Genomic DNA, 25,496 nt, shown 5'->3' with positions numbered 1-25,496 from the left:
ATTTTTTTAGTTAACCAAAATAATTTTTTCACATGTATTTTTGGTTTTTAGTTTAATTTTAGTTAACTATAATAACCTTGCTTATATACAAATCTATCTTGCATTCAACCTGACCGCGAGCGCTTCCTCCTTGCTCGAATTGTCCTGAGGTGGAATGAGCGTGACGTCAAAACGTCATCACGCAGAGTACTCGCGCTCAACAGAACGAGGCACGTTCGTTTCGGTTTGTTTTCACGGTGGAGGCTGAATGACAGAGCACGGCTGAAGTTGAGTTAAAGTGAGGCGATTCTGTGAAGAGTAAAGTTTAAACTGTGGACAGCTGAAGACACAGGGTGAGGAATTTGTTCACAGACGGGGGGAAACGTGTGTATTTTTATTCCATCGGTTAATACACTGTCTGAGCTCAGACTAGCTGTGTAGCTAACGTTAGCCTCTGAGCATGCAGCATCCCTTGTAGGGAGTTGATGACGACAGGGTAGGAAAATAACACATATAGTCAAATTTTGATCCAAGTGATTGAATGCGTTTTTTTAGTAAGGGCATAATTCTTCAAAGCAAGCTTTTTCTAGCTGTACTTAGTGCAGCATTGTATCTGAAAAGTCTGATAGCTTATTAGTTTGAAAATGTAATTTACTAATAAATGAGATAATATTCACGGTCAGAAATGCCTGTAGCGCTGGTTTGAAACCACCAGATGTGCAGTTTAAAAACGAGCATGCACACAAAAGATCAGCGAGGATGCAACACATAGCAAGCCCTTTAGTAATCAAGAAAACCTGAAGCTGACTGGAGAGGGTTTTTCATTTGCATTTGCACAAACCTAGAAGAACTCCACAGTTCACACCAAATAAATACATGAGTGAAACATTTTGGTAGATTATTTTATGGCATGATTAGCAGCATTAATGTGTACCTATTATACTTGAATAGTGGTGTGATTTTTTTTTTAGAGAAGGTTCGGTTTAATTGTCATATGAGATAATAAACTCTAGGTGTAATAGAAAATGCAATTTGAAGAATTTATCTTAGGTTTACAGAAATTGTGATAGTCATTGTAAGCATAGTTGCATGGTGTATAAAGTTCCAGATGTATAATTTTGCTGTGGGAAACTAAACCTGTCCACAACATGTGGCAGATAATGAATATTTAAATACTGTGTTTAAAATATTTAAAAACTCTGCAAATACTCTTGCATTGTAAACTCCATGTACCTATTTTTGTCTTTTTTTCTGTGCAGGGTTAACAAAATGTCTGAGTCTGTCATCAGATCGAAACAAGCTCAGAGAGAAGTCAATGGAATTCCAACAGAAGTCATCTGTACAGAGTTCAGTAATTACATATTTGTAGTTCTCACTCAGTATGGCAAAATTGGGACATTGATCTCTGTCACACCCGACTCCAGATCTAATGATCTAAGCACCCCAACGCTCTCTACAAAAGTACTGCTGGGCAAAGATGAGGTAAACTGGCTGAAATTGTTCACACAAATATCGTGTCAGTGTGATACAAACTTATTCACGGGACATCAGGCAGACTTGTTGCAACACAGGGTATCTCATTTCATGCCGTTAAAGGGCAAATGAGATTGATTCTGGACTGCTCAGGCGGATTGTGGCGAAATTAGATGTGTGCAGGCCTGAAGCTCAGTGGTCTGTTAAGATTTACTCAAGAAAACCTATTTCATCTCTGCATGAGCATGTCATTTTCTCACAGTCATACATTGCAGGAGAAGTAGTATCAGTGTCTTATTGGATTAATACAAAGTTTACTTGCTTATGAATACTTTTTTGTTATTTTTACTTTCTAGTAAAGTGAACAACTGTTTTAGATCGAGTGAGAAAGTACATAGAGGTCATTACACAGGCTTTCTGTGTGTTTTGAAGTTTACAGTCATGACACAGAAAATTAAAGTGTGTTGTATGATTTCCCTGCAGGGGAACCTCAACAAATGAATTAGTTGTAGTCATAATGTGTGTGATTTAAGGACACTGAACAAATAATGCTTTGGTGATAATCTAATGCCTGATTTTTCTCTTTCCAGCCTCTGACACATGTCTGTGCCAAAAACCTGGCAATGTTCGTGTCGCAGGAATCTGGCAACCGGCCTGTCTTGCTGGGACTGGCACTGAAGGATTCCTCCATAGATGCAATAAAACAAATTAAAGAGATGATCAAAAGTTGTCAAGTCTGGTAGGAAGTAATTAAAACGGACATGAAGCCTGTAGGCGGCGTAAAATACAGCTTGTCTGGATACACTGTCACGTTTTATCTCGGCATCTTTTTTAAAATGAAACTCCTCCAAAAATTAATCTGATTAAAACAATTATGTCTCCAAGACATAAATGTGCAGAGCAGATTGTCTTCCACAAAACATAATTTATGAAACGTATAATTAACTGTTTGTTAAAAAGAAAAGTTTTCTGCATGTTATTTTGCTTTCAAAAGCTCAATGTGTGCTGACTAAGTGATGGTTTGCAAAATGATGTCATCACTGTATATTTTGGTCATTATTAACACTGGATTATTTTTGTCATCATCCTCAGAACTTTGTACTTTTGTGAAAGAAAGCCTTTTATAGAACATATGATTCATTTGTATTTTTTCAACTGAATTTAAAGATGCATATGAGCTTGGTTAAGATAAGAGCTTTGGTTTTGTCAAGTACATTTTGTTATTCATTTGTTTCTATAACATCTCACTACTTGAGCTTTGACATCAGAACAATAGCTAACTTTTATATGCATTAAATGTAATTAATATGCTCAATTTTGTTTTGCTTGGTCAATTTTTTTGGTTTAAATATAAGGTGGGAGTAAGAAAAGCCTTCAGATGTCTTATCCTGGACCTATAGACCAAACCCCAGAAAAATTCATTTAATTTCAGAGAAAAATGACCAGCTTTCTTAAAAGATTTTTTTATTATAGCCATCTAAAAATTTTTTTTTTTTCTGACAGTAATATACAAATACTACATTTTTGTTACATTTGTGAAGTTGTATAGTCAAGTCCATAAATATTTGGAAACTGACACATTTTTTTCTCTTCACCCCCATAGGGCATTTTAAGTCAAGCAGTGAAATTGTGATTGAACTGCAGACCGTCAACTTTAATTCAAGTGGTTTTACGAAATGATTTGCATTAACTATTTAGGAGTTAGAGGCACTTTTATACAAGGCCTCCCACTTTCAGAGGTTTAAAATGCAGTTAGTGACTGACTGAAGCATTGAACCCACGGACATCAAATGTTTCTCACCTTGAGATGCTCTTCCAGACTTTTACTGCAGCTACATTCAGTTACTGCCTTTTTGCATTCAGTTTTGTCTTCAGTAGCGCAACAGCATGCTCCATTGGGTTGAGATCAGGTGACTGGCTTGCACGCTGAATATCCCATGACTTTGCCTTGAAAAACTCTTAGTTTGCTTTTGCAGTATGCTTTGGGTCATTATCCATTTGTACTGTGAAGCACTGTCTGATCAGTTTTGCAGCATTTGGCTGGATCTGAGCAGAGAGTATAACTCTGTACGTTTCAAAATTCATCCTGCTACTTCTATCATATCTTGATTGTTTGATTGAAATAGGAATGGGACAACTGTGGTGGCATAGAGAGAGAAAATTAGAAAAATACTGAATTGTCCTAAAACATAAATGTATATAATCTATAACTCAGAGTATACATTTCAAGAATGTAATGTTTACATGTTCTGTTGAAATCAATGTAGCAAAAATACAAATGCACCTTATTTAATAAAGCAATTTGCATATTTATGTCCAATTTTCAACGTTAGTATCTTAATCCAAATTTCATCCCAAGAAACTAAAACCCTCACAGACCAGCATTATGTAACCAGTTTGCGCAGCAGTAGTACCTGAGTGTGTGAATTTGTAAGTGCGTCAAATGAAGCTAAAAGGAATGCCATCTTGTATTTTTAACATTCTTCATGGCAGAAAACTTTTAACTACCTGTTTTCTGAGTTGAACATACTCCAGGCTCTTGCTTTACAAAAGAATATCTTTCTCATGTTTACAAAAGATTAAGCAGACATTTCAATGGTGTATTAAATTAAAGCATGTGATGAATTCCTTTTGTTTCTCCTAAATCAAACAATTTGTGCCTTTCTAATGTTTTTGTTTTCATTCACGTTCGATGAGAACTTGCCTCAAAAAATATGATTTAAACAAACTGAAATACTGAAACTGCATTGTCGAGATAAAAACTGACCACAAAAAGCCCATCTGAGAAAACCCAACCCATGTAATCTCACTGTTCTGTTTCATAGGTCTGCAGTCAGTATAAATATAACAAAAGTGAATAATACTTTTGTTAATTTTTTTCCCTTTTATAATAATAGGGACTTATCTTGTCTGAAATAAATAAAGGTGATATAATATCACTTGATTACCAAGGCTGGAGAAATTAACTAAAATAAATGTGGTTGCTTTCCATTTAAAGAGATGATCAACCTTAACTCTTGCACTTGTTAAGGGTAAGTGTTATTAGCATTTTCTCAGCAACGCCATAATGCAAATTGAGATACACTACAGCCCTCTTCACTTTGATCATTTTATTATAGCTAATTATCTTTGTATAGCAAGACAGTTTTCGAAATCAACATTACAAAGTGCTTCACACAGGGCAACAACATCATTACCAGCCGATTTTATTAAAGTGCTGTGTTCATATTTGCCTGTGGGTTAAACAACTTGTTGCAGTTTCAAAATATATTCGTAAATTAACTAATTTTAGTATAAGATGGAAAACACAGCAGCAACTGAATTCTTTCCTGTTACGGTTTTTTGGTTGTATTTTTTAATTAATGATATTTTTCACTGTTATCCACTTTTATTCCAGCCAACATAGTTTAAATGAGTCACATCAACAATGTCCGCTGTCACATTATCAAGTAAAATAAAGCAGAAGCATTTTTGGAGCACTGGGCTTTATTTACTTTCACAGCTTTCATTGCCCTCATGATTCTTTATACCAACGTCAAGAAAAAATGATTAGGAAAAGACAAAGACAAAATTTTGTAAATATTCAGTCACAAGTTGTGAGTTCATAAAAATAGTATGAACACTTTTTGTCATGGTGATCGTGGCTCATGAGTTGGCAGTTCATCTTGTAATTGGAAGGTTGCCGGTTCGAGTCCTGGCTCCGACAGTCTTGGTCATTGTGTCCTTGGGCAAGACACTTCACCCGTTAGCTACTGGTGGTGGTCGGTGGCGCCAATGTCCGGCAGCCTCGCCCAGATGCCCTGGGATGTTAGTGCATCCCAGGGCATCTGTGGCTACAATGTAGCTTGCCATCACCAGTGTGTGAATGGGTGGATGACTGAATGTAGTGTGAAGCGCTTTGGGGTCCACAGGGACTAAGTAAAGTGCTATACAGGCCATTTACCATATAACCCGAAGTTCCCTTAATGAGGCCAGGTCATATTTTATTATCTCCAAGTAACCTTTAAGACCAACTGTCTTACTTCCTCAAATACCTCCCAGGGTCTGCCTTGAAGAGAAGACAAGAAGTTTTGTCAAAGCATCATCATTAAATACAAAAAACATCTAAAGAAATGAATAATGTAGAACTAGAAATGGAACCTAATAAAGCACTGCGTTTATCCAATTTCCTGTTATTTCATGTAAGTTTGCATAGGGGCGCTCCTCATTGATGAGGAGCTAGTAGAGCTTAGGTGCACTTGAGCATTCATCTAAATCCATCAGAGAATACTATCTTATCTTTGAATCTTATCTTAGATTTTTTTCCCCATAAATAGGGCAGAAGGCAGAGCCCATAGAAATGGAAAGTCAATAACCAAAACTTTACAATAATATGACAACGTAAAGAATAAGATAATCTTTATCTAATTATACAAAACCAGCACCAAGGTGTCACTGAGTTTGTTGGTCCAGGCTCCTTTAAAGAAAGTCCTGCCACCGTCTATGTGATATTGCAGCAACAGTCAGTGGTCCTGTTATACATATAATATGAGAGGAGGCCAGCAAATGCTGCTACAGTCGGCGCAATCATCCAGTTCACCAATATATGGATATTCTTGGGGTCTGGGTGCATATCCTTGGCTGTGTCATAGATGATGATGATGGGTGATCCTGATGTGCCTTTCACGTAACCACTGAACTCTATGCGAACCTCTGCCTCTAGCCTCAGGTGTAAGCGCACCTGTGAGCGGAAATGTGCCGCACTTTCTGTCACTGAAGCAACGTGATGACGACAGGCGTCAAGCCCAGGTCACGTGAACCCTCCACCTGTAAACCTGTTGATTTGTGTCGCTTCCCAGAGTCGCCACTCGAGGATACGTTCAAATCTCTGCTGTTTATCATTTTATTTGTTATTTCGTGGCATCTCGCAGTAAATTCGGGGTCTATCGCAATATCTGTATACTCTATAGAAGCATTTTTTATGCTCTCCGACTGTGTGGACTTCGACCTCTGCGAGACACCTGCCTCAAACAAGGAAGTCTAGTTTGTTGACTGCGTCGCGGATGAAGTCAACGAGCGGTTAGTAAATGGGCCTAAATTGTCACGTTTAGCTGTTCTGAAAATATCTTTCACCCTTAAAGCTCGTCGTGTAATTTTGGCTCGTGGACAGTGACTTCTAAACGCGATAAAGCTACTTCCGCCCTCTCCGAGACAAGGAGATCTCTTTGTTGACAGTAAAGAAGGTACGAGACGATAAGATCATTTGAACCGCATTCATCTCTTTTCTTTAAAAATGGCACTTCTTGTGTCCGTTTAGCAAACACTATTGCCTTTTTTGTCTTGTACCTAATGGGCAGCATACAGTCACTCAGTCAAACACAGAGGGGCCGTGTGCTCACTGTCTGTAAAAAAAACTATACCGACTTTGTGTGTTTTCTTTCTGTTTCAGATGAACCTTTCTTCGGAAGACATGGCTTCATTAACCGAAAATAATTCGTCTGCCCTGGATGCATCAAAGTCAGGCATGTCCAACATGACCATTATTGTATCAGGCAACGGAGCAATCATACAGAATGGGATGTTTTTAAACACAGTGGCTGCCCAGGTCCTCTCAGGGATATTCGTCTGGTCTGCCTTGCTAATAACTTGTCACCAGGTGAGTATGCACCATTTCACAAAAGGCTTTCATGTAAATCACTGTAAATACGAATGTGAAAAGAACTAAAATCACTGCATTACAAAACATCACACGCTCAAAGATGTAAACGCATAAAGAGAGTTCAGCTCACCATTTTAATGTAACAGAAACAGATGTGCTGCACTTCCCTGTCCAGAGGACAGAAACAAATTATTCTATTCCTAAAGGCTTATTAGTGCAGTGACTTCACTGTCCCTGGTTTTACTGTTTATTTGTTTTGGTTCTCACCCTGGCACTTTCTTATCTAATTTAAAGGTATTACTTTATTCCCATGCAAACAAGTAAGTAAGTTAGTCCCTAACTTGGTTGGACTTCCTCACTTGTTGTGAGTGTGAGCGTTGTTTTACTTTTTAGTTGTTGTTGACTACTAGATTAAAACTGACAAAAATACCCAAGCTTATTACAGGACAATGAATGCACAGTGAGCCCTCTCTGTATGGGTAAGAACATGGCCATGATGAATGAGTGGCTCACCACAGACTACCTTTACCCAGAAACCATTTTATCACTGCTGCAAATAAGTGTTTCCGCATGTGTGGTTGATGTGCCCACTGTGCTGAGATGATAGCTGATCATTATGTTTTTTTCACTCATAGTGAATGCCAAAGAGTGCTGTTCACCATCAGCAGGGAAACCAACTGATTTTTTTTTTTAAATAACATTTTCCACATTATAAAGGAAGAGGATTTTTGTGTTCCTGTTCACTGATCTTATAGCCTAAATACTGATTATGCACCCATCCAGAAACATTGGACTAAATGTATACAGTGTCATATTTATATTAGGTAGTGTGATGAATGAAAGACACATCATTTACGTAGATAAATAAGTTTGCGACATAGAGAGCATTAAAATGTTGCAACCAGTGATCCAAAAGCAATCTGTGTTTAGGGATTTGTGACACAGTATCGAGCCAATTGGTTTTCTATCTTTTTAATATAGTACATGTTTGGCCAAACACTTGCCAGCAAGACATCTTAATTGAACAAATAAACAACAAGTGTTCCACAGGGAGGATGCTGGCTTGTAACCGACATCCTCTGTGTAGCACAGGAGGGAATAAAACGGTCTGCAGGAGGAGTGTTGCAATGCTGGTGGTGTTTCATCTGACTCCGCTCCAGAGGATTGCTATAGACTCTTAAACTCACATTCTGAATACTAAACACATATCGACGATGACCTTAGATCCTCTGCTATAATGTTTCCAGTGCATTTTGGAGTAGCAATCTGTGAAGTGTGTCTCTGTGCGTGTGTGTGTGGTGGGCTTATTGGTCCTTTTGCAACGTGAAGCATTTGGGATTAAGAACATCAGACTGAATTTATGTCATGTTTTACGACTGTATTATGTGTTCCAGGAGGCATTCTCCTTTAGCTACCATGTATACTTTAGATTCAGTCCTGTTCTAGTTTATTTGTGTATTCATTTTTCCCTTATCCATACTGTGGGCTGAAGCCATTTTTCATCACACAACTACGATTTACCTGCGGAGTCAGAAAGGACATGTATTTCTGTGTTTTAAAGCAAATTTAGGGCATCATTCTACAGTCTGCTTCACTATATGTGAAATGATGGCCACCGTTTTCACAGTAATCAGCCTTTAATGTGTAGGCTGAAATGGGGATGTGCTGAGTAAAGTGCTAGAAGTGAGATTTTTAGATCCATTCATGCCATTTTTTTGCATTCATGTGGAAAAAAAATTAAATTGGTATAAATTTTCTCAATTTCCTACATTGCTGCAAAATGCTTTTAAACACACCCATTACCACGTACACTGAAGGGTTGTCATAAACACCAGTGCCGTCACCAGTCAAAGCACTCATCTTGTTGGCTTTGCATAAATTTGTGACAAAAATGACTGAAAATGATATATCTGAAGGATTTCTCCTTTATGCTCTACACAAGGTTATAGCTCATTTAATGTAGAGAAAGTTCTGTGATCCACAGACTAGTTGTGTGCTTGTCTAAGGTGAAGTTGTAATTATTTTCTGTATCAATTAATGTGTTAGTTATTTTTTGAGTGACTGGAATCAATTTGTCTTGATAAGATACCCCAAAATTATATAAAAAAAAAATCTCATCACAGCTTTTCTAATGTCCAACAATGTTTGTTTTAAAGTCTTTAGTAACCTTTTAAATTAAAGCTATTCAGTTTACAATTATAAAAGATAAAAAAATAATAGACTAAATGGATTAATTCTTATATAGTGCCTTTCTACTCTCCCAGAGCACTCAAAGCACTTTATACAACATTCAACCATTCACAGAAGCACTTTCTATCCTTTAATTGCTTTCTAGCTAACATTCACATATATTCATATTCCGATGGATGCATCAGAGAACAACTTGTGGTTAGTGCCTTGCCCAAGGATATTTGGCTTGCAGACTGGGGGAGTCAGGGAACAAACCATCACCCTTCCGCTCCACCTCCTGAGCTACAGCCAATCCAGATATAACCACAAAAATAATCATACAAATATTGGAGGCGGTATGGTCAGAGTTGAAATAATGATGTTTTTATTTTTAGGCTAAATTGACTTGAGCTTGGTGGGATTAATTGGATTACCTCTCATATAGAGGTAGCTGACTGATGAGTCATAAGTGTCTGCGTTTACCGAGGAAATTTAAACTGCTAGTCCTTTTTTTTTTTTTTTTTTTTTTTTTTCTTCAAATTATCATTTTATGAAGAATGAATCTTGAGTTATTACCAGAAAATTATGTCTCTCTTTATTCTTTAATAATCACTCTACTTTAAGAGGTCTTTGTGCTTGACTGCATCCATTTTCAGCAATAGTATAGCAATACCGGGGAGATAATTTGACTGATTCTTCAGTGAAATTTTATTTTTTAGCTGAAGAGACACTAATACAGATATAACTCTTCCATATTTCCCAACAGTTTTACTGTTGATTTGTTAATCTTGACGGTCTTAGCCACTGTGGTTACGTATTAGCGTTGCATTACCCAAGAGCCCTGAAAGGAAGAACCTTCCTCAGACTTTCCACTACTTATCTAACAGATATGTGTTTTATTTCCATTTTATTTATTTAAGAGTAGACTGGAAAATGCCGATCCCTTTTTTAACCATATTAACAGTAGTAATCAATAAATGTGACTCACTGGTGTAATAATTGTTCCGTGTTTATGTAAAGCTTTGTCTAAAAGCTAAAGGTCACTGATAAGAATGATAGCTGAATTGTCTGCCATATGGTGCATGTGTTAGTTTACGTGTCGTCAACCGTGTTTATAGAGGCAACTGTGTGTGCATGTATGTGTATGCACATGTGTGTAAAAATAATAAGTTAAGACTTTTTACCAGTTTACCAGTTTGTTAAAACAAAGTCCAGTTAGCGAACATATACTTAAGTTGGAGCTCTTCAACGTAAGGTGTGGTTAGTAATTTAGTAGCAGGAATGTTCTGGGAGGGTGTGGGGGGGTGGATTATCTTTCTTTATTCTAGACAACATGCCTCTGTACTTTTGTATTCCATTGTGGCAGTCAGAAGAGTCGCGGCAAGATAAAATGCCGCAAGAAATAACACCATACAGATTAAAAAGAAAAAGATGACATGGTTGCACTCAGGAGTTTGATATGTCTGTGTTCACTCTTTGTGATGTGTCTTGTCTGTTCTATAGAAACACAAGGAACATTAGTTATTATCGGTATAAGAGTGTCTGATAAGCTTAAAGTTGACACTTACACATCACTAACTTCCTTTTTTAAGACATTTTCAGAAAGTGAGTTATAGTTTTATTACGTTTGTTATCAGTATACATGACTTCTGACAAGAAGTATGGGAGCCCTATGGAATTACCTGAATTTTTGCAATAGCTGGTCATAAAATGTGACATGATTTTCGTCTATGTCACAAATATGGACAAACACAATTAATTTAAGCCAATAACCACTAAAAACCACATACTTGTGGTTTTGTAGCCCAGAACTCACTTTTAGGTAGAGTACCCGCAGTACTAAATGGTCTCCACCTAGTGACAACCTCTCTAACTGGGCTCATTAGTAAATTTTAACTCTTTTTTTTTTTTATGTAAATATAGTTCATGATCATAAGTGTAGTAACTGTTTTGACCAAGAAATATCAATGGATGCTGTGTAGCAAATGGTTTGCTTTGCTTCTGGCTTTTTTTTCTTCTTTACCTCCAGTGCACACCTACAATTTTTTTTTTTCATTGATTAGACTCCAACTTTGCAAGCTCCTCACTCCAATATGCTAATTTGGGTGTTATTATACGTCTTTAGACATTTTTTGAATGTTTAAATGATACATTTAAGCAAGAGAACCCTTTTTGCTTCAAATTGTTGGTAATTAATTACAGTAATTGTAAGGTTAGCTGGGCATGTTTTGTTTTTTACTGTTGTCTAGGTAAAAAGTAACTTTGAAAATGGCACTACAGGTGCTTGTAAATTAAAATTAAAATTAGATAGACTTTTTCTAGTTACAAGATATTGAAAAAATATGTTAATTGAAAATCAAGAACCTTTACATTGCAGTTACTGAAGTTACAGTTGCGTGATAAAGTGTTTGCCCCTTCCTGATTTCCTAGTGTTTTGCATATGTGTCACACTTAAATGTTTCAGATCATTAAACAAATTTTATTTTAGACAAAGATGGCCTGAATAAATACACAATGCAGTGTTTAAATGATGATTTCACTGATTAAGGGAGAAAAGTTATCCAAACCTACCTGGTCCTGTGTGGAAAAAGTAATTGCGCTTCTTGTTAAATCATGAATTTACTGTGATTAACCACATTTTATGGAAAACTGAGTTCTTTTTCACTAAACACACTCAGGCCTGATTACTGGCAGACTGTTAAATCAAGAAATCATTGAATAAAACCTTTCTCGCAAAGTTGAGCAGGCTAAAAGATCTCAAAAGCAACACATCATGCTGTGATCAAAAGAAAAACCTGAGAAACAAAGTCACTGACATCTATCAGTCTGGAAAGGGTTACAAAGCAATTTCTACGGCTTTGGAACTCCAGTGAACAATGGTGAGATCCATTATCCACAAATGGAGAAAACTTGGAACAGTGATGAACCTTCCCAGTAATGACCACCCTACCAAAATTGCTCCAAGAGCACATTGACAGCTCATCCAGGAGGTCACAGAATAACCCAGAACAGCATGAAAGAACTGCAGGCTTCACATATCTCAGTTAAGGTCAGAGTTCATGATTCAACAACATAAGAGAATGGGCAAAAATGGCATCCATTGGAGAACCCCCACGATAAAACCACTGCTGAACAAAAAAGAATGCACAGGCTCATCTCACATCTGCCAAAAAACAAATGGATGATCCCAGAGATTTTGGGAAAATATTCTGTGCACTGACAAGACAAAAGTTTAAATCTTTTGGAAGGTTTATCCTATTACATCTGGCGGAAGAGTAACGTGGCATTTCAGAAAAGGAATGTCATACCACAATTAAAAACATGAGTAGGTCAAAATTCCTCTACAATGTTGTAAAAGACTCATCAAACAGTTGTTGCTGCTGAGGGGTGTCAAACCAGTTATTAGGTTTAGAGGGCAATCACTTTTTCAGGGGCCATATAGGGTTGGATTTTTTTTTCCACCTTAATAATAAACGCCTTGATTTAGAAAGTGCATTTTGTGTTTACTTTTTTAATCTTTGTCTAATATTTAAATTTGTTGGATGATCTAAAACATTTAAATGTGACAACAAGGAAAAAAATAGAAAATCAGAAAGGGAGGGGAGAGGGGCAACACTTTTTCTCACTACTATATATTACTAACAGCCATTGTTTAGCTGCATATTAAAGGCGTTATCATTACATTACCACAGAACCTGTGAACAAGTTTTTCTTATACAAAACAAACTAATTTTAATCTGATATAAGTATAAACATTGGGTTTTGTTCTGTTCAGTTGCTCCTATGATTATAAGTTTGACAAGACTGTATCAATTTAAATTTCAGTGATACAAACAGTTGGGATATAACCCCCACCATATTTCCCAACTGCTTTATGTTGCAGCATTTTGCTGTGGATTTCTTAATCTTGATGGTACTAGACAGTACTTCCGTGGTGGCATTGCATTACGTTACCTTTAGAGCATCAAAAGGAACAATTACATTTAACATTTTGTCATAACATAAACACATAGTAAAACCCAGTCACTTTCTTAACTTTATTATCCATACTTAATTTTAGTAGGAGCTTGGAAAAATCATTCACTGTTTGAACATGACTCATTGATTGTAAAACTATCCTGTCAGGTGATGATTTTTATATAAAGTCTAAAAACTACAGCTGAGTTGTGTGTGTGTTGCAAGATACACTACGTCACGTTTTAAATATAATTAAATTGAAACAAAGTCCAGTTACCGATCAGTAAGAGCTGTACAATGTTAAGGTGTGGTCAGTAACTTTGAATCAGGCATGTTTGGGGAGGTCATTAAAATGGGCGTTGGGTAATTTCTCTTTATTCTACACAACATGCTTCTAGTATTTCATTATGGCAGACAGAACAGTCAGGGCAAGATACAATGTGGCAAGGAATACCATCCAGATTTAAAAAAAAAATGATGATATGGTTGCTCCTGGGAGCCTGGCATTTTAGTGTTTACACTCTTGTGGTTTATATTGTTTCTTCTCTGTAGAAAAATAAATTAGTTATCATACCTATGTTACCATTCTCCACTACGGATGTCTGATAAGCTGAAAAACTTGATAAGTAACCATAAAATAAAAACTTCAAAGTCCAAAGACATTAAACAATGGTGAGTTACAGTTTTATTAAGTTTATTATCAGTATGCAGTGATTAAAAAATCTAAGCCTTATGTAGCCTGGATTACCTGACTCTTGCAATACCTGGTCATAAAATGTGATATGGTCTTCATCTCTGCTACTGATATAGATAAACATATTGATTTTAAGCTAATAACTTAAAGACATTTAACATATAAAACTTGGTGTTTTGAATTATTTAAATCATACTACTAAATCATCTCCAGTTAATAACAACATTTTAGTAAATCCTTAACTCTTTCCATGTTTATGCAAAGTCTAGTGACTAAACAGAAGTCTAGTGACTTGCTACTCACAAACAACAGATGTTGTTTGTGAGTAGCAAGTGGTTTGTTCGTCTCCTTTTTTTCACTCCAGGTTTGCCAACTCCTCACTCCTTATGTGATTGTCATTAGCCTAGATGTCTGCACACTTTCAACTGTACTATGAGTATTTAAATGATGGATTCAGCATATACAAACGCTCTTTTTGGTCAGCATCTTGTAACTTCAATAAAATTGATTCATTTTTAACTTAAAGTTAAATTTAGAGTTAACAATTTGTTAAAGAATTTATCAGTCAATTCAAAAGGTGAAAAGGAATAAATGTCAAACTGTATATTCTGTTCTTGATTTACATAGAAAGATAGATGGTTTTCTACTTTGTATTTGATTCATATGAATGTAAATATGTGTTTTCTTTGGCCAGGTAACAAGTCATTTTGAGACTTGATAAATAATGAATTAAAAAAACTATTATTTTCAAGTTTAGGTTGTAATACTCCTAATAACCAGTTTTTATTTGCACAATAAAGGCAGGTCTGAACCAATTTTCACATGTAATCCGACATCACTTCTATAGTTATATAAGTTATTGAATTCATAACCCTTTTTTGTGGTTCTGTATTGATGCTTGGCAATAAAAGGGTTATTTGTTTCCCTAATTGTTCTCCTATGCTTTAACTATGTTTTCATTGCAGATCTATACACACCTTCGATCCTACACTGTCCCAAATGAGCAGCGCTACATCATCCGCATCCTGTTTATTGTGCCAGTTTATGCCTTTGATTCTTGGCTCAGCCTTCTTTTCATCAGCAACAACCAGTACTATGTCTACTTTGATTCTGTCCGAGACTGCTATGAAGGTAAGTATCACAAGCACCAGTACTGTGGGTGATGGTGTTCTTCATGGGCAGTCATTGTTACTTCCCTGCCTTTGTTTTATATGGCTGCCAGGACTAGAAACACAAGGAAGTAGCCAAACTAGTTTTTCACAGCAGTCATTGTTCCCATGTGGGTAGACCTCATTATTTCAGGTGTTACATTTCTAGGGTGAGTTGAATTTTTTTGGTGAATTTGTTTTGTTCCCTGGTTTGCAGTGTTTCTGTCTTTCAGGAAAGGTAATTTATTTTGGTTTGATATTGAAAATCCTGCAGCAACTTTCAATATGCAAATATAATTTAAACCCTGTTCTCTAGGTGGCAGTTAGGTAGAGTAGCCGCTTTTTACAGTGTACCTATAATTATGAATTGAAGTTTTGAGACTAAAGCACTTCACCGGTAGCAAAGGTGAATCATATGCAAAATGGATTACAAGTAATTTGAGAAAGAAGAAAAATAGGAAATGCATTATTCAAGAGATTAGTTTCTAGTTTGCAGGCCAATTTTGTGGCTGATTGATAGTGCGGTGCATCAGGAAGCAGGAAGACTGGAATACCACCAGCGGCTACGGCTAAAACATAATGAACCTTCTCTTGACTGGACACCATCTGCATTAGCTTCATTTAATCCCTCTTTAAATAGCAACAAAGGATTAGGAAGGGATTTCCAAGACACAGAACCCTTAGAAGCTTCTTAATGTAAGGACTAAAACATTTATTGTTATAAAATGTAGGACTAATTATTTTTTATCATGTGAAAGTTTTTTTCCTCTAAAATGATTTGACCTTTTTGGTGAAGTTAAACTTAAAGGTGATGGAAAATTATCCTACAGTTTAAATTATTCAGTGAAATGTGTTTGACATTCGGTAAAAAGAAAAATAACTCTTCCTTTTTTGTTACAGCTTTTGTCATTTACAATTTCCTGAGCCTGTCCTTTGAGTATTTGAGAGGAGAGAGTGCAATCATGTCAGAGATCCGAGGGAAGCCTATACAGTGAGTGCACTCAGTTCTATGTTACATGTACATGATGGAAAGCTTTTTAGTGTTAATGATTACGTTGACCTAGGAGTAATAAATACATTAGATCACCTGGAGCCAACTATTGTTGTTTTTTATGATGCCAAAAGGTCCAAAGTGCGTTTTCTACTCTTGAATTAGCATTTTGTTTGAACAGCACAGTGAAAGTGCTACCAATAAACTGCTGTGTTGTTCATAGGTGAGGCTTCTCTTTATCTCTCTGCTTTTACCCAGTCTTCATAAGCTGTGTTTATGGCTGACTCAGCCATAGGGCAGCTAGTCTGGGCCAGTTTCTCGAGTGTGTTCAGACTCTAATGCCGATCTCTGTTAAATGATGGTATTTCTTGACAGAGTTGTTGGAGACAAGATGTATAATGCTTATCTTGTTTAAGGATCATTCACCCTTTAGGAATTCAATGGAAACTCTGATTTGAGCTTTGTGACATTATCAGAAGCAGCCATCAGAATATGGACACACTGCATATAAAGCTATAAATGGTTGCTGACCATGCTATAAAAGGAAAACATTGTCAGCAACAATACTCAGATAAGGTTTGACATTTAAACGATCTTTAGTTGGTACCAATGGGCCCAAAGTCTGCGAGAAAAAATCCCCAATACCATTACACCACCACCACCAGTTTGAAACATTGATACAAGCAGGTTGAGTCAGTGCTTTCATGTTGTTTACACCAACACCCCTACCGTCCGAATGGTAGGAACTAAGATTCATCAGACCAGTTCTCATCTTCCAATTCTGGTGAAATTGCAGCTTTGTTTCATGCTCTCATCTGACAGCAGTGGCACCTGGTGTGTTCTTTTCCAGCAGTAGCCCATCTTCTTCAAGGTTACATGTGCTGTGCATTCAGAGATAGCCTTCTGCATATCTTGGTTGTAACAAGTGGTTGTTTGAGTTGTTGTTGCCTTTTTCAACTTCAGGCAGTTGGGCCATTTCATCTGGCATCAACAAGGCATTTTCACCCAGAGAATTGACACTTATTGGATATTTTCGTTTTTGGACCAGTCTCTGTAAATCGTAGAGATGCAGGAAAATCTCAGGAGATGGGCAATTTTTGAAATATTCAGTCCAGCTGCTGTTACCAACAACCATGCCAAGCTCAAATTCTCTTAAAGCACTACTCTTTACATTCTAAAGATTGAATGGAGAAGAGAAGATGAATTTAAACAGGTTATCTTGTGCTTGTCTACATGCCTAAATGCATTGGATTGCTGCAATGCCATTGGTTGATTTAGATATTTGAGTTAAACAGTTGAAAAATTAAAATATTAAAAATAAAAAAGATATATACCTATATAGATGGATATAGATATGTGTATATATGTATAGATGGATATCTCTCTATATATCTATATCTGTATCTATCTATATAGATAGATATAGATATGTATAGATCCTCATGATCCAGGTGATACCTTCTAATGTGTTTTTCTGTCAAACCAATGATCCAAAACCCAAATATACTCAGTTCACAGTAATCTAAAATATAGCCAGATAAAATGTAAAATCTCCACAAAAGCTTGAACAAATTGATGTCTTAAGTTTTTGTTTGAAAAATATCTTTTGTGTACTTTGCTTGATTTTGTTATCAGACATTTCAGTATTGACACACCTTAAAAACTCCTCATGTTCTGTTGACTTGACAGATCAAGTTGTCTGTATGGTACCTGCTGCCTCGTTGGAATGAGCTACTCCATTGGCTTTTTGAGATTCTGCAAACAGGTAAGCTTCAATCATGCTTTTATCTCTGCTCTAAAAACTCTCCTTCGGGCCTCTGAAATAAACTCGCACAAAGTGAAAACAAGAATACATCCAACAAAAAGAAAGGAAAACCCTTCACTGCGAGTTATTATTCTCTTCAAGTCTCCAGACTGCTTAAAAATGACAGCTGTTATAATTGGCTCTGTGTTTTTTCAGAGGATAACATCCATTGGTTACAAAAAGGAAAACAAAAGCAATCGAGGCCAGGTGAAAGCAGCTTGATAATAAACACAGAGAGATGATATGAGCTGTCAGCGCAGTGCTTCATCCCAGTGTCTTGGGATGCTGCACAAGCTTCCAGTCTAACATTGATGGATATTAGAACTGTCTTCAAAACAAAATGCATAAAATGAACATTTTTTTAATAAGAAGCATGTGATAAACACTCGTGCCCTGGCAGAAGTCCTCCATGAAATGTTTTAAAAGGAAAATCTTTGAGGTAACGCTATAAACAAGATAATTCTGTACGAGGGGGCAATTAAGACAAGACAACAAGAAGAAGAAGATAGATCTAGATACTCCAGTATTTTTTTTGTAATTTGTTGTGTATCAGTGAAACGTAGGCCTATAGAAAGGGCTTAATACTAAGCTTTCTATAAATCTAGCACCTTACAAATTATTAAATTCTGTTTTGCTTATGTAAACCAAAGCAAAGTTATAGGCAGTTGCTCCAAACAAGCTTAAGTGGCTGCCATACATATTAATATATCTGAACTAAATCACTGAAGCACTTCATATCGATCACACAAAGCTGTGGTTCAGAATAAGAAAACACTGTTCTCTGTGAGTTTCTTTACAAGAAAGTACTTAAACTGGAAGAACGTGACATCTGATAGGCCTCGATCTACATTTACGGGTGTAAGGAGCATTAAAATTCTTCGCACATTTTGAGAACGCGTCAGTTTGTGATTATAAGGGGGCTTAACAAATGAAATACTGATATGAAAAAGCAGCCTGGAGTCATGGTGTTTCTTGAAGATAAGGTTAGAGGATAAGCTGCTCTTACATCCTAAACTGTTCGATGACATTTCAGTTTTAAGTCATTTATCTCATTGTCGGATGCTTTGGGGAATCATTTTCTTGAAACTGAGCACAAGTGAAATCCCGTGGATGTGAATTGTGGCTGTTTTGCTTCCAAATAAACAAATAAAGTGCAGTAAAACATGGTATGACCACAAAGTGTTGTAGTTTGATCATTTTAATAGGTTGCTGTACTTAATATTCTATCAAATGTGCGATTTTGTAAGCACAAGTTGAATTAGGCTGACATGAAGTCACCCTCTGTGAGCGAATCCTTCACCAAAGCTTATGCCCTGTTTTAGAATTTGAAATGTCTGGATCCGTTTGTAAAATGAAAGATTCTTCTTTTGCCCACTGTCCTCTTCTCAACCAAGTTTTATGAAACTCAGTTTAGTAGTTTTTTGTGTAATCCTGCTGACAGACAAACGAAAAGCTCTGAAAACATACCTCCATCTCAGCTCCTTGGCAGAGGAATAACATAAATCTTCAGCTTTCCAGGGCTTTGAAGAGCTTCACAATATTTTTGTGTCCTCAGCTTTACTGTTTTGATTCTTTCTTGTCGCACCTCTAGTGTGTAGTGTGAAATCTACATGGTTAACACCAAACAGCAAATAGACTCACTGACTAGTTGTTAGTCAAGATGAAAAAACATGCAGAATTACAGTGTCCTCTTACATATGTATCATGCACTGCACTCTCACATGTATCTGAGATTAGTATTTATGTGTATGAAGACTGTGGATTGCTTGGATGGAGTTCCTGACTGAATTAATTTGAAGCAGAAACCATGGTTGACTTTTAATCCACTGCAAACTATGGCCGTGTATTTTGTTTTCAATTTTAAGCATGGCAGGAAGTATCATGCAAATTACTTTCCTTGCGGATATTCTGAGTGACAAGCTTGCACTCGAATAGGCGTACGGTAAGTGAAAACTGCTGGTACTTGAGCTTCAAAGTAAATCGGTGTTCTAAACGATTATCGATGCCATTTTGCCAAGCTGACCATCGTCACTGGAAATCCCTCAAGTTGAAAAGACCTGGTCTGTTGCTTTCAAGTGTAGCAGCAGTGATGGGAGTTTAGAGCAACCTCTTTCAAATTGGTTAGTTCTGGCTTCAATACACAACACAGAGAGCACCTGTCACTCTTGGGATGCATGCATGCATGCAGGTCTCAATCTGCTGCCTACTTTGTTGTTTCATCCACCTTCCATCCAGATCAGCATTAAAACATGTATCCTGTAGGTTAATTTAGCCAAATAATTTATATTTTACAATGATAAGGTGTTTTAAGTCTTTTAATAATTACAGCAATGATTTGTTGTATGAAATATGCCTGCTTGTTTTGTTGCTGAGAGCATCTGTCAGCTTGATTTAAGAGCAGTTAGTGTAGTTCAAAGACTGGTTATGATAAATCTGCACAGAAACTGATGTTTAAAAACAATTTGTTGTTTTATGGGACGATGTTGCAGGACAGTTTCTTGCCTTTGAGCAATTGCCCAGCAACCAGAAGAGATCCCAGGAAGTTGTTTCTCAGAGCCAAAAAATGGTTCAGTGCATAACCCCTCATAAAACCATAAAACGGTTATTTGTTTTTAACCCGTTTATTACCATGTCAGGAGATGGACTTGTGGTTTTTTTTTCTTTCTTTTTTGCTGCAATTGTGTAAGCTCATACATTTATTAGCTGTACTAAATACAAACAATAACTGAATTGGTGTATACGACATATAATGTAACAAATCATACCTTGTGAGGTGAGAAAATGGCTGGTGATGACATTAAAGGGATTGGGGATATAACACACTGTTTTCGTCTGTCAGATGTGCAAACAGATTCTCACATCCTCCTTCATAGTTTGTCGTTTCTTGATGTCTCATTCTGAATTACAATTTCTTCTTCAGGCGACTCTCCAGTTCTGTGTTGTCAAACCCATCATGGCAGTCATCACCATCATCCTGCAGGCCTTTGGCAAATATCACGATGGAGATTTTAAGTGAGCACCACCTCTCTTTGCATTTCCTTCTCCATGTATCATATGCTTCCACATGATAGCCAGAAGGCTTGTTTGCTGTTTATGTGCATGGGAACAATTTGGAAATAGAGATAATTATATCACCTCTTCACAGATGGCATGGTGAAAATAGTTGAATTAAAAGTATTTATTTTAAGCTGAAACTAATGGATAGAAACTTCACATGTGCCCTGCTGCATTTGTCCCAGTTGTGTCACATGTGTAGCCACACTCACAGCTTCATTGGCATTGTTGATAATGTGAAGTTATTGCTTTTTGCAACTTTCCCTGAAATGTAGTGTTTTAAAATGAAAGCCCTTCATTCTTTTTCTGTTATGCTTGGAGGAGAAGCATTGCTTCATTTCACATTTTTACTTTGTCTGTCAAAAGGGTGGGCTGGGGATAAATTGCAGACAGAAAGATTTAATTACAGCATACTTTAGTGCTTCACATGTGCCAATAAGGTTTTTAACAGAACAAGGAGAGTGTGATATATTCAATAAAATTAGCTTTAGCATATAATCAAAAGCTATAAAATCTGCAGGCCGTAATTCTGCCTGACTTATTTTCAGGTGCTCTTCTGTGCCTCTTGATTCACCGTCTCTCTCTGAAGATTCAGCTGTGACAACACTTGTTTCAAAACGAAGCACAGAGTTCAATGAGGGCTTTATATAGAAGTATCCAATCAGCTTTATATCATCACCCGCTTTTTAGAAGTTTAAAGTTAGACTTAATTAAATTCTTCTTCTTATTTCTTCATATACTTCAACAGGAAAAATGGCAGTCAGAAATAAGTGTCTTTCTTCACATCTTTCTTTAGGCTCTGCAGTAAGGCTATAATGATTCACAGATTGTTTACTTATACGGTTTCAGCCAACCGTGCACGGTATACTGCATGGGAGTAATTAGTGTAGTCACAGCTGAATCCTCAGAGAGGCTCTCTAGAATGCAAAAAGGGTAAAAAGGCAGGCTGACAATCAAAAATGTCTGTTTACTGGATGCATCCTAGAAATAAGAAGGCTGTGTATATATAAAAGTCTTAACCTCTTGTTCAAAGAAGAGGACAAAAAGATGCGATATGGCTGAAATGTCCTCAAATTTAAGCCACTTCTTTTCAGTCAGCTTGAAGAGCTGAAGAAGTCAAAACCCAAATAAGTAGACACTATCAAAAAAAATCATATATATGTTTGCAAATTTACTATGCCGTTCTTCCAACTTTCTTTTCATGCAGTGTGAATGGAGGGTACCTGTATATCACAATCATCTACAATATTTCAGTCAGCCTGGCCCTCTACGCTCTATTCCTTTTCTACTTCGCAACAAGTGACCTGCTCAGACCGTACGAACCGGTGCTCAAGTTTCTCACAATTAAATCCGTCATCTTCTTATCCTTCTGGCAAGGTAAGCTCAGTGTGCGTGTCCCCTTTTTTTTTTTCCTTTTCTTTGCCAGCCTATAGAATTATATAAATTGATTTAAAAATGTTGTCTTTTTGAAGGAATGGTCCTCGCCATCCTGGAGCGCTGTGGCGTCATTCCCAATGCACTTTTCATCGACGGACACGAGGTTGGCGCCGGTACTGTGGCGGCAGGCTGGCAGAACTTTATCATCTGCATTGAGATGTTCTTTGCTGCCATTGCCCTCAGATACGCCTTCACCTGCACTGTCTACCAGGAGAAAAAAAATGAAGTGCCAGGTGAGTGATGTCGTTTTTACAGAGAACAGAGGAAACCAATTGATTGTTACCTCTTGTCCTCGCCTTGAAAATCTGTTGACGTCTTCCCAGGCTAATTGCCCTTCTTCCCTAGAGAATAAGGAGTGACACTGGCCTGAAAGCCTGAGAAGTAAAAGTAATTGAATTGCCCTGTACCTCTTTAGACCAGCAACTTGGAGGAGTCACAATACCTCTGATTTAAGCGATATAGAAACTGAAATGTGTAGCTATAGATTTACACATTTGCACTTGAGTTAAATCTAGTGCAAACATGAACTATGTGACTGTCGGAGTTGCTGTCAGACTAAGAGCATATAATTTGACTAATAAATTAGAGAAAATTTGCCTTTGAGCAAACCAGAGGAAAATGAGGGGAAAGGCACTGTACTTTAAAAAGGATGAAGTGAGCGATGCTACTTGCAAGAAAATTGCAAATAGAAGCTAAAAGATGTGTCTTCTGCCATTTTGCAATGTTGCCTGATATAGGAAATCCTACATTCCTTAAAATTCTTACCATACACAATTTCTGGAAATGCTGATGAAAAGGCATGGTTTCATTTAAACTTCTTTGAATTCAGAATTGAAATGTGGTCCACTTGGATAGAACAGTGTTTCTCTATAGAGAGTACCTCATTATTAGATTAGTTTTAAGTCACCCCGTTCAAGAATACAGCTGAACTTTGGGACAATAACATTCATATTCCCTCGGGTGTTGATATGTTATTTCAGAAGTTGCCACACCCCTGGTTTACAGTTTCACCAAACCTTGGTCAGCCATGCCTAACTACCACACCTTACGCTTCTTGTTGCACACTTTCGTAAGCCTGAGCCAGTGACCCTGAAACCAAAACCTGTGGTTTTTTACCAGCCCCCCACCCCCTTTTTTATTTTTTATTGCTGTCTTACAATAAACAGACAGTACAAATTAAATATTTAGTTGCTTGATGACAAGCCATATTTTTGGTCACTTAACCAGATCAAAAACCATTTTGTCTCTACAATGAAATCAATACAACGATCAAACAATCTTGATTGCACAGATTAGCGGATGTTTAGATGTTTTGAACATTTAGTTTGTTGTTGTTTTTTAAGACATGAAATTACTTTTTGTGACCAATTGCCAGCATTGCAATTGGGACGTTTTGATAGACATTATTGTCAGTACATGAAAACTCTACTCCTTTTTAAATTTTTAAAAATTTTATTTTTAAAAATAAATGTTCACATCCTTCACATTTATTTGCATTCAGATGGCCAAATTGATCGCTTTTGTGAAAATTTTAAAGCAATTATATTGCAGTCTCATTTTGTCTGATTGTTAATGTGCCCCTGTCCTCGTTCCTGCTTTTCTACAGAAATCCTCCCACCAATGCAGAGCATTTCCAGTGGTCTGAAGGAAACGATAAATCCGGGAGACATGGTGCAGGATGCCATCCACAACTTCTCTCCAGCCTATCAGCAGTACACCCAGCAATCCACACAGGAGGTGACCCTGCCCACCACAAATGGAAAAGTGGCCACAGGCAGCAAGAGCTCCCGCAAGTCTGACAAAATCATGCTGATTACATCTGATGATGAGTTCTAGGCATTTTTCCAGCAAGATCCAGGTGTTTGTGCCCTTCCCACCCCTGTTGCTGACCCCCTGGAGGAACAGCTTTATCCTATAGTGCATAAAGCTGGATTGAACCCAGGTGTTTAATTTTCAGTTTCCCAGTATTTCAGATGAGCTTCCTACTTCTGTCCCGTTTCAATGCTAATTTGACCACATGAAGGATTACGTATTAAAATGAATAGCTTAATAGCCAGATATCTGATCCGAGTTCATATCAGCAGTAATAATTGCAGGAAAACGACATGTCGCCTTCACTCTATCAGAGAAGACTGGAGCGCTGTGTTTTATTTAAATCAAGCTGCTGGATTTTCAGCTGTGTCGCCGATGCTGATTCTGTCATTATGTCACTGCTCGCACTCTGGCCGTCTGAAGTGTGTTCCCTCTGATTCATGTCAGTTTCAAAGAGGAGATGATTAATGTGTGACTCCAGGTGGGAAGCAGGGAAGCCAGCGATGGCTGGGAGTGGCACTTCATGGACCGTTTCCCGCATCTGCTTGTTTGAAGTATTTGCTGAGCATTCCTCAGCACGGTTTCCTGACAAATGGAAGGATTTGTTCAAAGACACATTAGTTTTGGAGCAGGCACTTCACAATGCTTTGTGTCTACCGTAGCAGGGATAAACTGGATAAACCTGCCTCCTACAGTGTGGGAGTTACATTATTCTCATTAATTTCCTCAGTGTGCTAAAGAGTGAAACTCAGTGCAACTAGACAGCAGTTTACTAGATTCGTTTCTCACAGTTCCTGCAGCGATGTAAATACTTTTAGTGGCGCTTTATTTTGTTTTGTAGGCTGACATGTGGACATCACTATTCACATTATGATTCCATGTTCCAGGGATTGTGAAATCTGTACAGAATTTGATTAGTTCAATATGATATGTTCTGTTTCTGTTTGGAGTATAATTTGAAAGATCCTAATATATTTATTGTGTGTATCTCAGGCCTAGATAAAACCAAAACGTGTGCTAGGAGAAAAAGACTTTTGCTCATTTCTTTTTTCCCCCTTTAGCAAACATGAGAGTTGTTGCTTTTTAAAACAGAGGCTAACAAATGCTTGTGAATTTTTATACCCTCTTGTGCCAATAATACCTGTCTTTCTGGGAAAGCAGAAATTAATTTACATTTGGGTATAAAAACATTCAAAATGGTTTTATTCTTGTTTCTTAATCAGCCAAATAAAATAAGAGTTTTCCTTCTCTAACTCACATTTGTTTTTTGTTTTAATGAGAAAAAAGCCTCATTTGGAAATACAAAACCAGACAGAGTGACACTTATTTATAGGAATAAA

At 37.1% G+C, this 25,496-nt stretch overlaps 2 protein-coding genes across 3 annotated transcripts; both read left to right on the top strand.

The window, feature by feature from the left end:
- The first annotated feature begins 204 nt into the window (after positions 1 to 204).
- On the top strand, positions 205 to 3,993 carry psmg3 (proteasome (prosome, macropain) assembly chaperone 3). Its single transcript, XM_063470766.1, has 3 exons — positions 205 to 332; positions 1,239 to 1,461; positions 2,043 to 3,993. The coding sequence occupies exons 2-3, from the start codon at positions 1,249 to 1,251 to the stop codon at positions 2,193 to 2,195; spliced, it is 366 nt and encodes a 121-aa protein (XP_063326836.1). The 5' UTR covers positions 205 to 332; positions 1,239 to 1,248; the 3' UTR covers positions 2,196 to 3,993.
- A 2,250-nt stretch (positions 3,994 to 6,243) lies between these two features.
- On the top strand, positions 6,244 to 25,389 carry tmem184a (transmembrane protein 184a). 2 transcript variants are annotated; one of them, XM_063472196.1, is made up of 9 exons: positions 6,244 to 6,510; positions 6,881 to 7,087; positions 14,876 to 15,041; positions 15,959 to 16,049; positions 17,739 to 17,814; positions 20,774 to 20,865; positions 22,115 to 22,284; positions 22,380 to 22,577; positions 23,951 to 25,389. In XM_063472196.1, exons 2-9 carry the CDS (start codon positions 6,881 to 6,883, stop codon positions 24,178 to 24,180), a joined length of 1,230 nt encoding a protein of 409 aa, XP_063328266.1. In that variant the 5' UTR covers positions 6,244 to 6,510; the 3' UTR covers positions 24,181 to 25,389. The 2 variants fall into 2 exon arrangements, with proteins under 2 accessions (XP_063328266.1, XP_063328265.1); XM_063472195.1 differs by having other exon boundaries at positions 6,244 to 6,674.
- The last annotated feature ends 107 nt before the right edge of the window (positions 25,390 to 25,496 follow it).

The sequence above is a fragment of the Pelmatolapia mariae genome, linkage group LG4 (genome assembly GCF_036321145.2).
Source record: "Pelmatolapia mariae isolate MD_Pm_ZW linkage group LG4, Pm_UMD_F_2, whole genome shotgun sequence".
Classification (NCBI taxonomy): domain Eukaryota; kingdom Metazoa; phylum Chordata; class Actinopteri; order Cichliformes; family Cichlidae; genus Pelmatolapia; species Pelmatolapia mariae.
The sequence above is the reverse complement of the archived record's forward strand: the minus strand, read 5'-3'. Positions and strand labels throughout refer to the sequence as shown.

Bases quoted from the DNA above. Each gene is read 5' to 3' on its own strand.
- psmg3 (XM_063470766.1), top strand. From the start codon at position 1,249: ATGTCTGAGTCTGTCATCAGATCGAAACAAGCTCAGAGAGAAGTCAAT. The intron at 1,462-2,042 runs GTAAACTGGCTG...TTCTCTTTCCAG, and splicing joins TACTGCTGGGCAAAGATGAG to CCTCTGACACATGTCTGTGC.
- tmem184a (XM_063472196.1), top strand. From the start codon at position 6,881: ATGAACCTTTCTTCGGAAGACATGGCTTCATTAACCGAAAATAATTCG. The intron at 22,285-22,379 runs GTAAGCTCAGTG...GTCTTTTTGAAG, and splicing joins CTTCTTATCCTTCTGGCAAG to GAATGGTCCTCGCCATCCTG. The intron at 22,578-23,950 runs GTGAGTGATGTC...GCTTTTCTACAG, and splicing joins GAAAAAAAATGAAGTGCCAG to AAATCCTCCCACCAATGCAG.